At 39.9% G+C, this 18,780-nt stretch overlaps 1 protein-coding gene across 1 annotated transcript; it reads left to right on the forward strand.

The window, feature by feature from the left end:
• The first annotated feature begins 622 nt into the window (after nucleotides 1–622).
• Nucleotides 623–18,500, forward strand: rorca (RAR-related orphan receptor C a). The gene is made up of 10 exons (XM_079659359.1): nucleotides 623–1,144; nucleotides 8,208–8,293; nucleotides 8,440–8,581; nucleotides 9,165–9,605; nucleotides 9,685–9,806; nucleotides 10,439–10,571; nucleotides 13,318–13,425; nucleotides 13,546–13,656; nucleotides 15,252–15,364; nucleotides 15,490–18,500. The coding sequence occupies exons 1-10, from the start codon at nucleotides 1,138–1,140 to the stop codon at nucleotides 15,649–15,651; spliced, it is 1,425 nt and encodes a 474-aa protein (XP_079515485.1). The 5' UTR covers nucleotides 623–1,137; the 3' UTR covers nucleotides 15,652–18,500.
• Nucleotides 18,501–18,780: the final 280 nt, after the last annotated feature.

The raw sequence follows: 18,780 nt of genomic DNA on the forward strand, positions 1-18,780 counted from the left end.
ATGTGCGTTTGATAGGATACAAATAATTTATTGTCAGTTGCAGTTTATTTCAGGAATTCATTCAGAATAGGAAAAACACTTCAAGCTAAACATTACAACCAATGAGGACATGTACCTCTTAAAAGTATAATCTGTAAAAAGTATTCTGAAAAAGAACATGCACTATAAATGTTATCAAACAAATGCAAATATACTTTCAGAAAGGTTTATTTGCACAATAAAAAAACATAAAATGCAATGCAAATTGAGAATAAATTAAAGTGCATGGTCCTAAACAAATCTAAAATCATCCCAGTTTACTCATTATAAAATGACCGTAAATCATGCATGCACTAATCAGTAACTTTTGAAATGTCTAGACCGACCTACCTTCCCCCCCCCCCCCCCCCCCCATTAGCCTACATTGTAAACATTTTATATGTTGAAGACTATTGAACTAAAGTTATAACCCGTATGTCCACTTTTAAACAGAAAAAGCTCGTGGAACTAACTCTTTATTTAATTGCCCAAAATGACACATTGAATGGTGCAGAAAAGAGTGCTTGAGTCGATAAAACATGAGACCCTGTATTTCCGATTATATGGCAACATTTCACATGCACTGTTCAGGATATGGCAGGGGTTATTCAACAGTTCCCACGCTGGTTGCCTGTCAGTCTGAACTGACACACTGCCACACTTTCCCACGCACGCTGGAACCTCCTTCGAAGGCGCGCGGAGGGTGGCGCGCCCGTCAGATCACGGGGCACGAGGCGGGCGGACCGCGGGTTGAGGATCATGTGTAGTCCACACGCCGAACCAGGGTTAGCAGTATTCAGCGAGCTGCAGAGCAAGAAGGAGCTGAGAGGAGAAGAGAAGAGGAGCTGCTGCTTTTCACCGTTTAACCACAGTAATATCGCTTAGTCTGCACGGAAGTGACTGACAGAGAATAGCTACTAAATACACACCGTTGCTTTTATTTATTTTAAGGTCGGTGCATGCAAAGAAAGGTTAGAAAATCCATATGAGGATTTGCTGTTGTGACAGTTTTCAGCTGTTCCGTTTTGGAGCAAATAAGTGCGCATCGCTGTGTTTCTGGGCTTCATTTCCACCTGGAGTTGTAGGACTTGAAGAGTTTGCGTAGACTTCACCGCCACCATGAGAGGTAAGTTTGTGGAAATTTGTTTTAATGTACTTTTTTTATCAGCTGGACACGTCTGGTGCTTTAATATAACTTTTTTGTTGCATTTAGCCTGATAAAAGCACTGCTTTGAGACTGAGTCCAAAGTGCGTAGGCTGCAGGCTCACGCTGGAATAAGCACTAGATTACATCACACAGGGAAATAATACAATATATCTCTAGGTTGTTTAAAAAAGTGTCAACATGAGAATCTTAAAAGTTATTGACACGATGTTTAAGCTTGATATGCACATGTTTAAAGCGTTTTATCCGTTTTTGCGTACATGAAGCACATATTCGCACAAGTGAAAACATGTGTTTATTGTATTTGTTGTTACCCTTCTACAGGTCATGTGCATTATTTATTTGTCACTAAAGAAATGTGTTGAGTGTTGTTTTAGCACACTTTATTTCACTGGTGGTGACTCCAGTTATGTAAGAGAGTGAAGGAAGGGGGAGGGAGTGAGCGGAGTGATTCACAGGCTGTCAACCCGAGCGAAAATCTGTTGGAAGGGTTTGTTTACAGTTATTAAAGTAGTCCCCCTTTTCTAAGACGTTTCTCCCTTTTCTACATCCTTTATTTCATTATACTTTCATACAACTTGTGTAGGCTATGGTTAAACTATTTGTATTACAATTGTACTGTTGACACGTTTTAATCATTAATGTACATGATGTTTACTTGTGAATAAAATCCCTTAAGGCGTGTTGTTTTACTGTTAAAGTTAGTTATCAGACTGGCAGCGTGTATTTGTTTTCAGCGTCAGCAGTATGGCGGCCAATTTTGAGAGTAGGAGGAGAAGGTGGAGGAGGACGAAAGAGAGAGAGAGAGAAAGGGAGAATATAAAGGAGGTGTTCCATTGACCTAGTTCTGTCATTGAGGATTACACGCATACACACACACCCATATGGGGGAGTGCCATGCTGCGTCGTCATGTCTAATGTTGATCACTTCAATCAGTTATCCGATTGTTCCTCTTTAAAACATTGTAGGTATGCGAAGCAAGGTTACAACAGGTTACAGTGTTTTTTTGCAGTTGTGATGTCAAAGCCATGCACCGCTGCGACAAGCAGGATATGAGCACAGCATGCCATGAAGCACAGCAGGGTTCAGTTAAGCTCAGTTTCCTCTGAAGCTAAGGTTACTTACATCTACCAGAGTCTGTGTCGCTCTATTCAAGCACGGCATGTCACTCCGATTTTGTAGAAATTCCACATAACCCACAATGTCATCCTCTGTCTCCAATTGAATTTCCTTGAAGAAGAAAACAGAGTTTAACTTCACAAGCAACATGTTTGTGATTCCCTTTTTATAACAGATAACACTTGCCTACGTGTTTATCTTAGAGTTTGCTTTACAAACAAAAACAGGTTAGGTTGGTATGTTGCAACACGACTAGTCAAACTTCAATAAAGCACTTATGGATTTTATGCCTCAGTGGACGTGCAGAGCTGGCATGCCTTCATAACTCTGTTGGTGCTCAGTTAGCCCTGGATCAGTTATTGTAGGATAGCAGTAAAGTGTAAAAGGGTGATTTCTGCTCTCCCAAATGTGCTGCTGTGCTGAGCTCAGCCTCGAAGCACTATCTGCTGCAGCCTTGGAAGTTCACAGCGGGCTCCAGTATGTGTCAAGGTGCCCTTTCCCTCTGACAACTGCATGCTAACATTCGTAACCTATTATCTAAAGCTTTAACTCTTCACGCTGCCTGCATGTATTTCCAAACAACATGTAAATTCATCTTAGGTCGCTGACTTTTACCGTAGTTTGACTACTAGATAGTATTTTGCAGCACAGTTACATAAAAACAATATTTTCTTTGCATTATCGTGAGTATTTTTATATGGGCCATATGTATTTTCAGAATGTGCATAAGGGCTATTTTGACATCCAAACAGACATTAGGATATTTGAATTCAAGGTGACAATGATTGCTGCAGTACAGTCCTACATTTGTTCCTGTGGTTTGGAGCAGCATGCACAATGACATGCTCTGAAGGGAATTCCTCAGTTTGGTTTTACTTGTGCTGCAGAGGCCCACTTTGGTTTAGAGCTGAATAAACAGCACGACCAAGTGAAAGCCCTTCTCTGATCAATGGTGAGGGATTACAGGAGCAGAGTGTGTGTGAAGCCTGGTTTCTTGCCAGGCATAGTGTTGATTATACTGTAACAAAAGTGTGAAAAGGTGTAAGAACGTATAATTGATTGATGGAAAGTCAACCAAGTAAATGTAATGTATTTTATTAAAAGGGGGAAAAAAACATGGCCTAGATCACATGTGTCAAACTCAAGGCCCGGGGGCCAAATCAGGCCCTTGGTGGATTTAATTTCGGCCCGCAAGATCATTTCTAATTACTATTAGATCTGGCCTGTCGGTATATTGCACGCACACCTTCACTCCATCCTGAGGGTTTCCTCAGCTCAGGTTGCTTACGTAGTAGAAATCCGAAAAATAGGTCCATACATTTTCCGCTACTTCCCGATTCACCAAACATTGCGTACCGGCGAGGAAAGTGCGTATGGCACTTCCTACGCCTGTTTCCCTTTATAAATCACAACCGACTCGAAATGCGGTGCAGCTTTTGCGGGCTTCACGTAACGCCCATGTTTACAATAGTCAAAGAAACGCCCTTTCATTCATTCATTTGGACTGACTGCATGGAGAAGATCGCAGGAAATGACGACAGAACAGCTAAAAAAAACATCTCACATCGTGTCAGATTTTGGTTATTTTGGGGAGGTCGAGGTAAATCATATTGTCTGGTGGATGCAGTTTGAACCAGAGTAGCAGCATGAAGGTCGGATCGCCACCAAAATAAAAAAATAAGTGGTCCGAAAAAGGTTCATGACAAAAAAGATATGATGAAATATGCAAATGAAGCCGCTGACGTCACTTCTTCTTCTTCTGCTTTGGGTTTACTGACAGGCCGCAAACAACTTCACGGCGTATACTGCCACCCAAAATCCCCGGCCGGAAGTCCCCGGTTGTTGGGGACTGGCTTCAGTAGAAGCTGCGTTCTCGTTGTAACTCTCGTTGTAATCGGCGCGGCTCGGAAACACATCTTCAGCAGTAACATGATGCAACATACACATTAATGCAGCGGCAATATTAATAGAGAAACATCAGACTTAATAGTAAAACACTGCAAGGGAACATTTTATTGCACCAGGAGCTATCTTGGGACTTTTACTGCGACAACGTTGACTTGCCTGTGAATAAAAAATAAACCATATTGTTGGTGATCTACAGTGTTGTCATTCTTCTTTGAACACCAACAAGACCGCTAACACCCTATTTCAACAATCACACTCCCTGTCATTGACATCATTAATAGATAGTTTAGCTTCTCACCATCATTTGCTGTGGCCAACCGATGTTAACGATCGTAACTGAAAGGCTGCCTGCCAAACGTAAACATTCAGCCACGTGACATGCAGCCAAACTCTCGCGAGAGTTTTACACAAGACGGATCCTTTCTAGCCATAACCCTCTAGCAGGGACGGAAAAGGGGGTAAAAAGATTCTCATGAACTAATTTTAGTTCCGGCTCTTTTTGGTGTGAACGCGACATTTCGGAACTATATCAGAACTAAAGTGGGAAAAGTACTCCGGTGTGAACGCGGCTATAGCCTTCCTCAGTCAGTGTGTTTGTACCGGGGACAGGAGACCCCCCCCCCCCCCCCCCTTGATGAGAAACTGTAAGAAATGATCGGGGGATCTAAATAACATCCGTATTTATGTATTTCTCCAAGTTATGTTTTTTTGTGCACTGAGGAGTCGCAAACAGGAGTTTGTTTAATCATTTTAAGATTGGCTTTAATCAATGTTTGAAAATGACTTCTTCATATATAAATGAGAACATTTTATTTATGGTATTATTTCCACATATTCCTTTCCATTCTTCCTTCTGCCAACGGTGTCGCAGTTTCTCATCTCTCCCGTTTGTGCTTAGTGCGTACGCATGGGTTAGAGTTTGCGTGGAGGACCGCACGTTTTCCCGTCAAGTTAGTATTTTATAAATCGCAAACATTGCGTAGAGACTGGCGTACGCCATTTTTTTTTAGCGTATATCGCTTTATAAATGAGGCCCCAGAGCCTCACCCCAAACATTGATGAACTTGCACCCTAGATCAGATGCCAAGTATCTGGCTTGAACTAGCATCACACTGAGTTTCGATGGTTGTTTCCTTCTGCACTTGTTTTTTCTTTGAGGGAAATGTTTTTTTGAAGCTGCTGTTCGCCTGTGGAAAAATGTAATCATAACAAATGACTCGGGGGGGAAAAGCTGCAGATAGAGCCATAAGAAATTACTCTGCAGATAGAGCCATAAGAAATGAATGCAACTGATTATTTAATGTTTAATGTTGTTTTTAGAGGCAATAATTTAAGCTTTGTTACTTCCAGGTTTAATATGTGCAATAAGTTCATTTCAATACATTTTTCAATAAACATTGAACCGGTCCGGCCCTCCACTAGTACATATTTTTTTATTTTGGCCCACTGTGTATTTGAGTTTGACACCCCCTGGCCTAGATCAAAAGGCATGCATATTATATGTTTATGTCATATGTTTATTTTTTAGAAACATATGATATAAACATACAGCTGCATCTTCTTAGTATGTGTGCAGGTGCAAATAATAATAATTAATTACATTTATTTTAGCACTTTTCCAGATGCTCAAAGCGCTTTACATTACATATATTAAACATGTAACAATGAATACTTTGGACAATACCCACAGATGCAATGCAAATGCAATTTAATATTCTCTTCCTCAATAAATCAGAAAGTAATTATTCTTATTACATAATTTGACGGTATCACAGGCAAATTAAAGTAAATAATTGGTCACTTATAATCACATTTAATTAATTAATCTTCAGTTTCTCCAGGGCTTAAAATTATCAATCATTATCAAGGGTTTCATTTAAGATTGATGCATGGTGTCCTGTGGTGTGCACTCATACTGTACCTCTTGTTCCTTTACTGTCTATTGCATAGTGCATTTTGTCATTTACAATTGTATTGACTTTTTATTTAAGTATATAATTCAAAAGGTTCAACTATCTTTACAATATTATCTAAAATAAAGATGTGTTTGTGTTTAAACATGTAGCCTTTGATGAATGCTAGTATAATTTGAACATCATAAATAAGCTTTTATTTTTATTTGTATAATGACACTTTCTTAGTGCCCAGATTAAAGAAAATGTGGCGATTTAAATCCGAAGAGAATAAAGAAACTGATGTTCAGGCCTGCAACATAACAATCAAATTAAATAAATGTTCACAAAGTGTTTAAGCAGTCGGAGAAAACTCATATCTTAATCCCATACAGTGCTCTACACACTGTTGTTTACACTCAGCAATTTACACTTTAGTGCTTCGCTGTGATTTGTGCAACATGTATTTGCCAACAGGCCAGAACGGCAGGAGGAATCACTGGGCAGCACTCTGCAGAAGAGTAAAAATAGACTCGTGTTCCATCTCAAACACAGCTGAAATTTCACTCAAATACTTAACATGCTGAAACAAGTTCAGAGCTACTATTAGCTGCTGTCTGTTGCCCCTGCTGCAGCTCACTGTATACTAGATATTTCCAGATGTTGCACAAGATTCGGACCTGTGTTATTATGAATCCAAGTTTTGGTTATCACATTGATTTCCGTCCACTATCCCTTAATTTAAAGTAGCGTTACCACTAAATAAACAGATTGTGAGGCTGCCCCCACTAGTGCCGCCCTCTCTTCTGAATGAGAAACTGTGTCAGTGGAGCAGCTCTGTCTCCCCGGGCCTGACGGTGCAGCTCAGCTGAGTGACAGGCGAGGCGGCCAATCCCAGGCCTATCTGCTCTCTCAGCGGCCAATGGCAGCGCAGGAGGGAGAGGAAGGGTCGTCACACTGTTGCCAAGACAACCACCTTTGAATGAGTGTGTTCGTGGAATGCAACCAGACAACGGTTGCATAACCAGCTGAAGGGGGGAGGCTCTGGAGGGAGAGGGATAAAGAGAGGGGTTGAAAGGGATTTATTTTCCATTGCCTTTTATTTATTGATATCCCTCAGTAGCATTGCACTGACCGGTAGCAGAAACAGTCAATAGGTCATCTGCCCCGCACAGAGAGATCTTTCGGGTAATGTCACCCTGCTTTGCTGTGACTCATATCTCTCCATACAGTGACTCTTTTGATTGGTTGAGTAGTTCATCAAAGAGCCTCTAGAAAACTGCAATTACTGGAGAGCTATGATGGCCAATTGAAGTCGTTTTCTGAAATTACAGTTTACTTAACACCCTCTTGCGACTCAACACAAGTGGTTACAGGATTGTTCTGCACCCCTGCGAGCAAAATCAAATTGGGCACACGGTCCACGCAGTAACCACGAGTAGCAGTTGCTTGTGAGTTACGATTGTAGGGTTCTGCACAGCAGTATATGTCTTTGTTAACCTGCATATGTTTTGTACACCCTGGAGGAGTAACAAAGAGAGAGAGCTGTGAAACTTTATAACCCAGGGCCTCAGCTAATGCAATTGACCTGCTATTCTGGGCTTGAGGAGGCCCAGTTACTTAGATAAACAACATCAGGAAAAGAACAGACTGTTACTTAATAAGAAGGCTCAGGCTTCCACCATGAAGTCAAGGCGTACAATACATACGCAGTACACTCTGTCTGTCATGGGATCCACTGTGGATTTCACACTGTTTCCTTACAATTCTGTAAAATGAATATCAGTCTAACCTCCACCTGGAAGAAATGTTGCATGCAAGTTGGTGGTTCTGTTGTTTGAGTCACTTTTGAGTATTTAGTATGATTTATTATGGGCTGACCACTAGATTTGATATGAAGGAAGGAGTCATTAAATGTACAATAACTGTAGTTCGCCAAAATAAACACAATGAAATGACTCCCATTATGCAATCACTGTAAATAAAACCATTTCATAATTTTCAGTTAACTAATCCAGCTTAAAACCGTTCTTAGTTTTGAGCTCGGTATTTTTTTTTTACTATTTAACTGATTTGTATTTCTTCATTTTCTTTTCCTCTCCAGCTCAAATAGAGGTAATACCGTGTAAAATCTGTGGGGACAAATCATCCGGGATTCACTATGGTGTCATCACCTGTGAAGGCTGCAAGGTGAGATAAACATCAGTTGATAATTACAGTGGTCAAAACTAGCAGCTTTGGGATGTTGTTATCAACATTTGAATTACTCAAAACATTGTTTACAAGCATTCAGATAATCACATTGTTTACATTTCATTGACATTTTGTGTCCGTAGGGTTTTTTCCGCCGCAGCCAGCAGAACAATGCGATGTACTCCTGCTCGCGACAGAGGAACTGTTTAATTGACAGGACCAACCGTAACCGCTGTCAACACTGCAGGCTGCAGAAGTGTCTCGCTCTGGGCATGAGCCGTGATGGTGAGTCCAGCAGCTCAATCTATATTAATTAACTCGGTTTCCACCTCCCACTGTTTGAATGCATCAGGCAATCCTTATTTAACCTTGACCAGGGGTGTCCAAACTTCTTTCCCCGAGGGCCACATACAGAAAACTATACGAAGGGCTGGGCCACTCACTAAAGGTATATTGCCTCATAAGTTCAGTTATAAGTTAGAAAAACCAATCAAATGTAGTTAAATTATGCTTGTGAGTGTTGGCAGCTCATCCCTTAAAACAGAAGCCTCAGATTGATTATAATAGTCAGAAATAGGAAGGGTGTATTTCAAGCTTGTTGTAAATGTTTCCAACTTTAATTGACTGAATTAGTTTGAAAAGTGGTCTTATTAATACATGAATACTACTGTGTAATATATTTGTACATTTAAAGTTAAGAATTACAATATATAAGAGAAGCACAAGTTTCATTTGTGGGCCATATTCCATTATACTTTTTGAATTTGCTGAGGGCCGATTTCAAAATGGTCCGCGGGCCGTAGTTTGGACACCTCTGAACTAGAGCGTTCTTTCCTGTGTGTTTAATATTTGTTTTTGCATCCTGCAGCGGTCAAGTTTGGCCGGATGTCCAAAAAGCAGCGTGACAGCCTGTACGCAGAGGTCCAGAAGCACCAGCAGTCCCAGGAGTGTGCGGGGCTCGGAGTCCGCGTGGAGAATACCGACATGGCCGACCACAGCCGCACCTACAGAAGAGGCTCCAGCACCACGCTCAGCGACCTGGACGACATTACTATGCTGCAAGAAGGCCTGCTCTTCGACCTGCCGCTGACCCCGGAGGAAGCGGGGAGAGAGTACTGTAACCTGGACATGCTGGGCGGCAGCGCAGGCAGCAGCTCCTCCTCTCAGAGTTCACCAGAACAGACCAGCCTGGACTTTGCAGAAGGCAACCACAGCATCAAGCATGAGTACCAGCTGCTGCACGACTCTGGACTCTTCTCTCATGCTATCCTCAACCCGCTGCCTGAGGGCTGCTCCATGCTCGAGATAGGTCAGTATAAATATGTATAATGGCTACTTTAGTGTTAAAAACAACATGACTCTCATTGAAAAGCGTTCCCTCTGTTCAGAGCGTATCACTCAGAGTGTCCTGAAGTCCCACGTTGAGACGAGCCATTACAGCACAGAGGAGCTGAAGAGAATGGCGTGGACCCTGTATAGCCCCGAGGAGACCCGTTCATTCCAGACCAAGGTGTGTACGACACATAGATAGATAAGTACTTTATAAATCCCAATTTGGGAAATGTTTGCGTTGCAGCAGCTTCAAAAACAAGGCAAATGATTGTATTGCAAGTACAGCATATCACATGTCCAGTATATCACATGTAAACATCATCTGACAATTGCAATGAGTTATTTTATTTTTTCCAAATCAAGCCGCCCGAGTAAAGACCATATATAAAGTACACATCAATGATTATTTCATGTCATTGACATGATTATACTGTGTTGTGGTCTCGTCCATTTCACTGAGGAATGTGTTTATGTTTTTTAACCTTACGCAAAAAAGCTTCTAGAAGAAGTTCTCTGAAACAAACTGAAGTGTCCCTTCTTATCTCCATTGTTTATTCTTACAGTGGTGTTTGTAAATCAAAAATATGTTTATTGCAAATCTCCTACTCTGCATTTTGTATCCCTAGTCAAGGTTTTAGGATATGCAGGAAACATTATCAAAGGTTACTAGGTCAGGACGCATTTTGTGAAATCGCTCAAGCCGAGTCTAGATAAGCACAAATTCAACAGAGAACAATGAGATACAACTTGAATGATGACCTCATGGATTGCAATTCTAATAATAAAAGATCCTTTGTCTGTCTCTGCCAGTCAGCTGAGATGATGTGGCAACAATGTGCCGTTCACATCACCAATGCAATCCAGTACGTGGTGGAGTTTGCCAAGCGTATCTCTGGCTTCCTGGACCTGTGTCAGAACGATCAGATCATCCTCCTCAAAGCAGGTCAGTGCAGGACACCAGCATACACACTGGAGCTTTACAAAAAACTGTATGTGTGTATTAAGCGTTATGAATTAATTCTCTTTTTTAACCTATACACACACATTCATGTAAATGGTCTGCAAAGACTGGAAGCACAAAATACAAATATGAACTTAAAAATAAGCATAACATGTCCTCCCTAAGGACAGAGTATTTATTGATTGATATTACTTTACTAACTTTTAGCTGCAGCAAAGAGAGCCATTTTCATATGAACAGTACATTATCCTCTTCTCAGTCCACCAAGTTCAAAAATCACATGCAAGCAGAATGACTTGAAAAAGGGCCTCTAAAGAATGGCTGGCCTTGTTTTAGTCACGCTGCGAGCCGCCTCAGATCAAAGCACCTTATGAACTCCGAATTCAAGAGAGGGCTTTGTGTGATATATTTCTTCAGGTGTTGGAAACGTTAAATAGAAGTTTGTATTTTTAGTCGACAACCAAGATGGAGACATTTAATGCGGAAGCAGCACGTACACCAAGGTTTTTTCAGAAAGGTGTTTCTCAGAAAGGTGTTCATAAGACTTAATTAAATGTATCAGTAAGGTTGTCGATACTTAAAAGGGGCTCCACACCCATGAGTGATCTGCCAAACCACGATGCGGGGCGGAGACGGTTTACAAGATTGTTATGTTGATCATCAAGAACTGATAAATACATTCATACGGGAACACATTCTTCAAAGTATCATCACCGCACATATTTCAAATCAACAACAACACTTAATCAACAGTGATCATGAATGTACCTGTGACTCAGTTATGTACTGTTGATGTTAACCACCAAAGTATCATCACCGCACATATTTCAAATCAACAACAACACTTAATCAACAGTGATCATGAATGTACCTGTGACTCAGTTATGTACTGTTGATGTTAATCACACCCTTTGTTGTACAGGTGAAAATAATGTTTTTGTTTATTTAATCTTAGAAACATTTATTAAAAGAAGTACAAAGCCTTCTTCTTACAACAATGCTAGTAATTAATTGTGTCAGTGTTCATGTCTATTCCAAGCACTGAATATTGAAAAGAACTCTCTGTTATCATTTAATGTATTTTTCCTAATTACATTTTGCATATTTTTCTCTACACGCCTACATTTAACCGGGGTGAAAAAGAGAACTCCTTAGAGTGGGGATATATTTCACTGTTCCTTTTTAATTTATTTGTATTTTTTAACTTTCATTTCCTCAGGGTATTATTTATAAAGAAAATATAAGATTACAGCCACTCACTTCTTGTCAGTGTTGCTGCTGAACACAACCTAATTAGATCCTTTAAGTGCGAGTGTGGAGGCTCATATTGCTTCTTTTCCTTGTACGGCAACTATTCACATATATACTGTATATGACAAGGCAAGGCAATTTTATTTATATAGCACTTTTCAGCACGTGGCGATTCAAAGTGCTTTACAGATTAAAAGCAAAAGACATTTAAGAACAAATACAGCATAAATACATTATTAAAAAGGCATTTAAAGACCCAGTGAAGTGCATGTTTTTGCACCAAAATGAAATGGCAGTTTCATTCCTTACATATCATTGTGCCTGTTCATGGCTAAAATAATTTTTAATAATTCATAATTAATGAATTAATGAATTATTAATTTTGCCGTCTGAGCCTAACGGAAGTTGCAGACGATAGTGGCTGTGACGTCACAAGATGTACCCAGTTGCGATTGTAAACATGGCGGAGACTTTGGAAAGTGATACTAGTGTGAGAGAAATGATTGATTTGGACAGCTTTTCGGACAGGATAGATGAGGAAAGTGATCAATCTGGTGCACTTTGAGGGCAACATTAAGAGATTTATGGATACAGCTCTCAACACTCATATGAAACATATATTTCAATCATCAAAAAACATTGGAAGGATTTCTTAACCTATTTTATACAACTAATATTACATAGATGGAAATATTTGTTTACATAGATGACCAAACCCACTGAGATAACTTAGGCTACAGTTTACCTCCCTGAGCTGACTTTATCTCTCTCAGTCCCACAGGAGAGCACTCTCCCTCTCCTTATTGTTGAAACAGCTAATCTCCGTTAGCTCCGAGCTAGCACCAGATGCTAACAACAACCCTGTAACTCTCTCAGTCTCTCTTTCTCTCTCTCTCTCGAATCGACCAATGGCCTTTATTTATCATGATCAATCAAAGAATCTACGAAACAATGACACCAGCCAGGCTCACCTTCATCTTTTGGGAACAGAAACATCGCCACTTCGGCAGACTTGACATTACTACAGCCAGCGGCATGCATCGTTTCCCCTGTGTTTTTCATCCCTCTTTCTTCACTGTTGCCTCCATTGTCAGGTTTTCTCGATTGGCAATCAATTCCAGTTGACTCCGACACACTTTCCAGGAAAATACTAGCTCAAAAACGTTGAGAAATTCGACTTTGAAAAAGAGAAAAAACGAATGGTGGTGAATGTTAACAGTGCGGCGGCGTCCATCTCGTGACGTCACGCAGTAGATCGCAAGCCACGCCCACGAAGGCGAAGGTCGACTGCAGATTTCCCCGGCAAATTCAAAACTCGTCAAATTCGTTGCTATTCCAACATCCTTTGATATGGGTTCCAATGGACAATTTTGCTCATTACTATACGTATTAGCATAACAGATCATGCACAGGTGCACACTTCACAGGGTCTTTAAAAACAGGCATTAATCTTTCTTTTTCCTTTGTGTATCCACAGGCTGCATGGACGTTCTTCTGATCCGCATGTGTCGGGCCTATAACCCCATCAACAACACTATGCTGTTTGATGGAAAGTTTGCCACTGCACATCTCTTCAAAGCTCTTGGTGAGTGAACACTTCCAATTGCAACTTTTTTGTGTGTTTCATCTGTTTTTAAAAAATCATCCCAGTCAGTAGTTTCTGTTCTGATGATGACTTTCTTTTTCTCCCGCTCTCTCCCTCCAGGCTGTGACGACCTTGTGAATTCAGTTTTCGACCTAGCTAAAACCCTGAGTCGTGTTCAGATGTCAGAGGAAGAGATGGCTCTCTTCAGCGCTGCTGTGCTGCTCTCTCCAGGTAAGATCCGTTTGATTTAATTCACTATGTTTGTGATCACTGTAGTATTTACACTTATACTAATAAACTCTCACTGTATGTTAAGGCTGTTCCGAATACCATTTTTTGTGTAATTTGGCTTGGGTTCCAATTTTGTATCGACATGCTTTTATTTTGAAGGAGAGTTAGCACTGTTGACAGGGAGTTGTTGTTGCTATGGAAACAACGTGACGGAGATTAACGGAGAAAAGTCATATCTACATATAAAGACGGAGAAAGTAAACAATAAAGTTTATGGTTAAGTGTTAGCACCCCCCGAAGAGGCACAAGCTCTTACGTTGATGTTGGAGATTTCAATAAATAAAATAAAAACGAGTATCCGAATAACGAAATTGAAACCCGAATTGTACTCCAACGAAGGAATATTCGGGTACAGCCCAACTGTATGTCAAACATTCGGTACATTAATAGCTCTGTTATGTAGACAGTCAACAGAAGGGTTTACCGGCGCTGCACAAGTTTGACGCACAACAGCTTAATCAGTTTTTTGACGCCAATGGCCGACATCAGTAGGGCTTATTACAAGTAATTAGATTATGTGAGTTATGTGTTTAAGAGCTACAGACTATTAGTCTCTCATATTAGTCTAACTGAGGGTGACCTCTCTAAAGATGACATAACATCAATCCTACACGTTCAAATTGATTCATCTACTATAATACTGTCCCTACTAACCACTAAATATTTATGTTTGAAAAATTACAGGATAATTATGCATGTCATTTATTAGAAAGAACTTAGGGACACATTTTAATCCATTTCCAACCAATCTGTGCTAGTAGCTTAGTCAGGATACTGTTATTAAGACAGTTTCAACCTATTCTGTTAATACTGCCTGTTTGTTTAGATCGCAAAATCCATCCATATAAGCTGCAAAATAAAAGTATCTTCACAATTCACATCACAAAAAATGTTCACCACTTCAGCCTGTGAACATACCCATACATCATGTGTTTGCTTGTTTTGCTGTCAAAGAATTCAATGTATTTTAATATTTTACAAAAATCTTAACACGCCTACTTCAGCTATGCTGCACCCATGGTGACACTCACGGATATGATATGAAATAAGTGCATGTGAGAAACTCCCTAACTTATTGTACCCACAATTGAGCATGCAAAATCTGCCAAGCGTTTATAATTGACTTTACTGATGGTCATTTTCTCTAGCATAACATACATTTTTTACATTCCTCCTTTGAAGCCAGTTTATTACAATAGAGTATGAAAATCCGCTCAGACAGAGCTGAAACGACTTGGCGCATAAGAGTGTCTGCTGACATCTGCACCATGCAATGTTAGTGTAACTTTCACAAAGTTATTATAAAATATCGTTAAACTAATTCATTTTCTTTGTGTTGTGAAGCCGCCCTGAGTGAAATCCATCTAAAAGTTAAAATGTGATTTTAAGAAATGATCCAGTCATGTAAAGTATAAGCAGTCAAAATCTAATGTGCCCGTCACCACGAGCATGAACCTCACAAGGTGCCGCTTCAAATTGACAATGTCAACTTGACGACACTAATAAAACAATCTTGTCACTCTTATTTCCCTCAGACCGCCCCTGGCTGACGGATGTTCAGAAGATACAGAAGTTGCAGGAGAAAGTGTACGTGGCTCTGCAGGGCTGCCTACAGAAAGAGGGAGCAACAGAACAGAAACTAGCTAAGGTATAAATCCTGCTGCGTTACTGGGCCAGTTTGGTGACAAAATGCAATATTCACCTACTAATACAACATTAGCTTGTGTTTATTTCTTCTTTTAAACTTCTGCTTCTCTGTATTTCCCTTTTTAGATGGTGTCTAAGCTACCCATTCTGAAGTCCATTTGCAACCTTCACATCGACAAACTGGAGTTTTTCCGTCTGGTCCACCCCGAGACAGCGTACACCTTCCCTCCTCTGTACAGGGAGGTTTTTGGCAGTGAAATCACCTTCCCAGACTCCACAGAGGGCTAATACTGTTGAGCTAAAAATAGCGGGATTTAAATTAAGACACTGAGGTGTAGGGAAGGGGAGATAAAAATGTGGCAACCAGCTGAGGCAAAACCAAGCAGCAGCTTATTGACAATCATGCACGCTACACTTTAAGACACACTCCTCTCACCTAAGAGCTCCCAAACTGTGTGGAGTAGCTCGATCTGCCCCGCGTCCGGTCCATTCAGCTTCAACCTAACACTGCAGGAACTGCGGCTGGGCACTCAGTGCACGTTACCTCCTTTTTTTTTTAAGGAACTTATCGAAGAGTAGCCTACATTATTTGTATACTCAAAAATATTTTTCTATGAGACGACCTTAAAGATCTCATCAAGCTGAATTTGACTTTCACTATTCTCACAGTTCCTGTAAGCTATTGTTGAATGTACCGCCTTTTCCCTTTACCGCCCTAGGCTCGATATAGAATGTAAATACTTTAAATCCTCGTCCACTTTGTGGAGGTCTGCAGTTCTCAGTCTAATAACAGTATACATATTTTGGTATCGCCCATATTTTGCAGTTTTGTAATGAGCAAACTGTTTAAAGGGACCACGATCAAACTAACATAGTTTTTCTTTTTTTTTATGTGTGAACCAAGGGTACCTACAAACGCTTTCACACAGCACAAAGCACTTATCTTTGTAGGTATTTTTACTATAACTCACAGACGCTGATGTAAGTACGTTTTTCTTTTGCAATCGGTGACCTCAGCCTCAATACCTTTTCCCAGTTAAAATGCCACTCAGAGGTATTTAAAATTAAGCTCCTTTTTATACATAAGTAATATATATAAAACCTCATTCAATTTAAGTGCAGTCCAAGTGAGAAGCAGAGGAATATTCTTGTGTTCAGGTCTCTATACTGTCTGCCCAAACCTTGGGTTCATGGGATGGAAAGATTGTTGTCTAATTGGTAATTAGCACTTACAGTAAGAGACCTATTTAGAAACCAAAACAAACTCTTGGCACAAGATTTTACGAGCTCGCACTCATGCTGCCATCTGTGAAACTTATGTGAAACCAGTCAGAAATGCTAGATACGCACTCCCACTAGATAAGCTGGATGAACAAGGTGCTGGCCAGCTGACAACTGTGGGGTTAGTGCTCTCATGGACGAGCATCTGGAACTGTTCGCACCTCGGATCCCTTTTTTTTTCTGCCACCGTCTTAACCAGCAGATTCAAAGACTTTCGGAGCAAAGAAAGAGAATGTACGGAATGTTTGATGTTGAAATGTGACATCTACCTATATGGTTGGATGACGGGATATAATGGAGAGTGGACATGTGGGTGATGGTGTTATTTCATATTTTTAGACATTAGTTAATGTCTGCAACAACTCTCACTGATTCGGGTTTAAACCAAGGTGTTCTTATACGAGAATTAGATCCTCTGTTCCCTTTTTCCCCATTCCCTTACTACCTCACCCTCTTCAAACACTACATGGCACAGCAAAGGGTTGACAGAGCCGTCAGCTACCCCCCTGAGTTAGTATTTCTGCATCAAACAGAGAACATTTGAAAGCCATTGATGGTTAAATATCCTAAAATATAATTTTGTTTGCTCTTAAAACAAAATGCAAACTGAACCGCTGGATCTAGTTAAACTCTGGACATCCATTCTGTCGTTTGTTTTTCTGTCATTTGAGAGTAGGACTTGCCTTAAGTTACAGGAAGCCCTACTTAGATATGGATCTATCTGAAGGAAAGTATCTGGGGACTCGAGGGTGTGTCCAGATGAAACCTTTCTACAAAGACAAGCTTTATTCTATCAGTCCTAAAGAAGCTACTACAGAAAGACATTTGTAATCGTTGCTGTAAGCATTTTAAGACAATCACATGTTGTTGGATGTCTAGCTCTATTTGATGTCAGCCTGTTTGCTTTGCACTGCTGGAACAGTGCTATGCGCCATACTTTGTGAAGAGGTATTACCCTTTTCTGGGTACGTTAGACAGTGGCATGTTGCCATGTATTACAGATAGTTTCTTTTTTAGAAGCACTCCAGCACAGTAAACCTCGCAGCATGACAGATGTTATTTACCTTAAAATGTACCAAATACTACGATGAGGCTTACAGATTGTAACAGAGTGCAATACTTTCTGTGTAAAGAATGTGAGACTATGCTGATTCAGTATATTTGATAGTTTTTGCAGGACTAAAAGCTGTCCAGGGGGCAGCACTGAAAATCAGCGCTTACATTTCCGTTTGGAGTTACTCAGGGAGATAGCTGGGCTCTCTGTCCTGCAGTGTTTAGCTAGCAGGACACCTTTCACCAACGTAGAAGACCTTAACACCTTGATCACTGTGTACAGTTCATGTTCTTGTGAATGTTTGATTTCAGAAGTATCAAAGATGTTACCCTTTGTTTGACATCATTATTGCAAGACTTTTTTTGAGTGAAATAGGATATTTAAAAAAGTAATTATATTAAAAAAAAAGTGTTAAAAGATGGACTATAATCTCTGAATCTTGTGTTGGTTTTGTTGTGATTTTTCGTTTCATAATTTGTATCCCTATGTGTCCGGTTTTTCTCCTCAGTTTAGTGTCCTTTTTGTCTTGGAGAGATGTAATTCTATTTTTTTAAAAGAGCGTTTTTAAAGATGACTCCCTAAAAGGTTTCTCATTTGTCATGATCCTTCTGTTTATATGTTCACTCTATTTTAAGATTATTATTATTAAATCAATATAGATTTTAATAAGAAATAATGTACATGTTATGGATATAAAGCAAAAGAGCTTTTAACACAGTAAAGTGCTATTGCACAATGGTGATATATGTGGATTTAAGAATGTAATAAAAATCATTTTGCAATAAAAAGAACATCTTCAGTTTTTTCTTTGTTTTATTAAACTGCTCCCAAAATCTGCACAACCGAAACCAATGTATATCCTATACCCACAGGAAATAATGATTTAATAATACATAGATCTATTTTTTTTTAATAGATTAGTGGTTTAATTAGTAGAAATGTGTAAATTAGTTTGTATTCCCAGAATGATAATTCTGAAACAATAATCACGCTTTCCATCATCCCCTCTGTTATTGTGTGTCTCCTCAACAATCATAAAGAAATTAAAATGTACTCCATACCAACAAGTCACATAGGGTGTT

This window comes from Notothenia rossii, assembly GCF_949606895.1.
Source record: "Notothenia rossii genome assembly, chromosome: 1".
Classification (NCBI taxonomy): Eukaryota; Metazoa; Chordata; class Actinopteri; order Perciformes; family Nototheniidae; genus Notothenia; species Notothenia rossii.

What these genes read in the sequence shown, in the direction of transcription:
- rorca (XM_079659359.1), top strand. An exon ending in TCACCTGTGAAGGCTGCAAG is followed by an intron (nt 8,294 to 8,439) that starts GTGAGATAAACA and finishes TTGTGTCCGTAG; the next exon opens with GGTTTTTTCCGCCGCAGCCA. An exon ending in CTGCTCCATGCTCGAGATAG is followed by an intron (nt 9,606 to 9,684) that starts GTCAGTATAAAT and finishes CCCTCTGTTCAG; the next exon opens with AGCGTATCACTCAGAGTGTC.